The following is a 3,023-nucleotide window of genomic DNA, read 5'->3' on the forward strand; positions in this document are numbered from 1 at the left end:
TTTGAGTTATAGAATAAACTTGGTGTTTATCAGAGCGTATAAGATTTTGCGAGGCGATCTTCGTTGTAATGGAATCTAAACATTCTACGTAGTCCTCAAAAGTAATTTTAGTATTTACTACAGATTTTTTTACTCCCTTCGCCTTCTTTGTCACACCACAATTTCGTATAATATTATCAATTTCATCATCCTCATACTCTTGTTCTTTCAACTTCCCCCTCAACTTTATAATGTCGTCATCTGGGGTAGCTGCTTTTGTCGTGTATAATTTTGATCGGAGCCCTATGTAGTCGGTCATAATGCAGCCATTATTCTCATCTTTCATTATACCCAATACCTTCTTATTAACCAGAGGGATGTTGTAAATGTTATCTTTAGGATAGTCTGAGGTATCAAAATATTTATAGCAATCTTGTATCATTGCTTCATACGGGATATTTTCCCGTATCTCCACGATCACACTATCGGTATCGGTATAGCAGGTCGAAAGGTTTTCTCCGAACCTGCTAGCTAAGTAGCCATATTGGAAATCATATATGGTCGTTTTCGCCAAGTCTAAAATACTCATTCCAACATAAATAGGTTTAACTAACCATATTTCCGCTCTATGCATCTCAACAGCAATCAAATTTTCATTAAAGATAGTGGCGTTTTTAAACAGGGGGCTACTTATTCTAGCTTCAGCTCCATAACGACCCTCCCAGTCTGTCAGCAATTTAATTACAACGCGCCTGCGCACACACTCCAAGGTTTTACCGAACAATGCATTGTTCATAAGCTTAAACAGATTCTTTTCAAACTCATTTTTTGCTGCCTTCCGGAGATTTGTATTTAAGTCGATGTATGACTTTAACCAAGGAGACTGCTTAAATTTCGGGACTTGATGAATCTTTTTTAGTATTAATCCATGAGCTAGCGCTTGCTTCAAGGCTCTGTAATGAATTACATATCTTTCTTTATCATGAAAGGTAGCCATTAATTTGGTCAGCTCTCGCTTTAGGAGGTTTCATAGTTTTCGGGTTCCAGGATTGGGGACAGAATGGGATGTCTTTATGACGATCATGGAGATGTTGAGGGTACCCCAGATCGACCTCGAGAATACACCCTTCAGAAGAATCGTCCGGAATACTAAGAACGTCGATGTTAGTATCAGACCACTCGAAACATCCATATGGAAGATATTGCGACATTGCCCACCCATATTGATTATTGATATCGAAATTCATCAGATAGGAGTTGGGCGTAGATGGGTCGTAAGATACCATGTACTTGTTATTAGCATGAACACGACGTTTCGAGCAAACTTGACTCAAACCACCACGAATGCCACGCTCCACAAACAAATGCATATCTGGATCAGTTAAAATTTCAAGTTCCTGTTTTGTATTCTTAAGCATTGCATCCCACGTGAATCCAGGTAGAGTAAAGTAATGAGCGGGGTCAAGATTATATCTTTCGAGACAACTGGAGCGGAACCGTTCAAAAACGTCGGCAAGAAGAAGAATATCTGTTTTCATGTAGAGATCGACGTAATCTCCGAGAGAAGAACAAGATAATGAGGACCAGACTTGGAGGGCGCGATGATAATGGCGACGAGGACAAGGTTTATCCTCAAGTTTATTATAAAAAGACTCGATAGGCGGCAGACATGTTTCAATAAACCGATCAAAAGAATCAATATAATCATAAGGCATGATACCTTTCACAGTAAGAAGAATGAACTGCTCCTCGGGAAGGAAAGCATATTGATAGCGGAGATTAGGATATTCGGTCAAATAAGAAGAGAGTTTATCGAGAGAAGACGCCATAAATCGAAAACTATCGATGAAACGAAATTTAATTCGAGCATCATTAATGTGTTTAGTGAAAGATATATATTTTTCCTTAGTAATAGGAAGAAGATCTACGGGACCTTTGATGTGAGTAGCAATATCAGTAACAATGAAGTGGGCATCATATCCGCTGAGGTTATGAAATATCACAGGGATAGTGTGAGCATCTTTGTAATTAATGTTACACCCTTCATGAGCTGCAAATCTATAATTATTTTCTGGGATCAGGTGATTATGATCTCGCATTTTCTTATCACTGGGGGAGAAGCGCTGCTCGGAAATATGACAATGAGTGGCTGCTTGAAAATCACTCTCTTGCTGAAATGTCATATTAATATCAAATGGACACATAAACACCGTAGAAACATCCTCAGCAAGCTGATTTAATTCATCTGCGAACCATTTCATGCAATCTTTTCCACGATATGATTTGTAAAATGACAGAGAATCATCATAGGAACATTTAAAGTAATACCCAATCGCAGCAGGTATATGTTTTTGATAGGTACTCTTTTCCGCACTATGTTCCAGAACGCTTTCGAGATCTGCGTATACGGCGAAGGGGGCTTTTAGTTTATTCCTGAAATTCTTAAATTTTAACATTTTATGGCTTTCTTCAGGCATTTTAATGGCTGTTTCATTTATTCTTTCACAATCGTTGATGTGAGCTTCTAGCTGTGTAGATGATGAAAATGGTTGTAAACATCGATCACAGATAATATCCAATCGCCCTTTACAGCAAGCCTTATGAATATTTAACTTTTCTTGTGATCGGAAGTAATGGAGGCAGCCATCACAGAAATATTTTGTTCCATCTTTGCTAAGCTGCTTGGAAAGGAGGCGAGATAGATTTTTTATCCAAACGTAATGATATCTAATGGGACCTTGCTCGTTATATTTATCTTGTAACAAAAGCAGATTCACATGTTTATCCTTCTTGTTTTTTGTTAGGAAGGTTTGGAGAGTAGTATAGTTCTTTTTCTCCTTTTTCAAAATGTATACATTGATGGATATATTATTCTGCTTTTCAAAATTCGGAATCTGTTTGAAGGTCATTGGCCACTGAATACCTTTAAGTTTTAATATATTTGTGTAGTGTGGGTAAGATGACATTAAAGCAGAATTAGTTTGACATGGATATAATGCCGATATGACAGCCGATATCGGTAGATTCGAGGTTTGGATTGTCAT

General features: G+C 37.8%; 1 protein-coding gene across 1 annotated transcript; it reads right to left on the reverse strand.

The window, feature by feature from the left end:
• Positions 1-959: 959 nt before the first annotated feature.
• LOC126885474 (uncharacterized) lies at positions 960-3,023 on the reverse strand. The gene has a single exon (XM_050652047.1). It carries the CDS (start codon positions 3,021-3,023, stop codon positions 960-962), a length of 2,064 nt encoding a protein of 687 aa, XP_050508004.1.

This window comes from Diabrotica virgifera, chromosome 5, assembly GCF_917563875.1.
Source record: "Diabrotica virgifera virgifera chromosome 5, PGI_DIABVI_V3a".
In the NCBI taxonomy this organism is placed as follows: domain Eukaryota; kingdom Metazoa; phylum Arthropoda; class Insecta; order Coleoptera; family Chrysomelidae; genus Diabrotica; species Diabrotica virgifera.

Coding starts and splice junctions, on each gene's coding strand:
- LOC126885474 (XM_050652047.1), bottom strand. CDS start 3,023: ATGACAATCCAAACCTCGAATCTACCGATATCGGCTGTCATATCGGCA.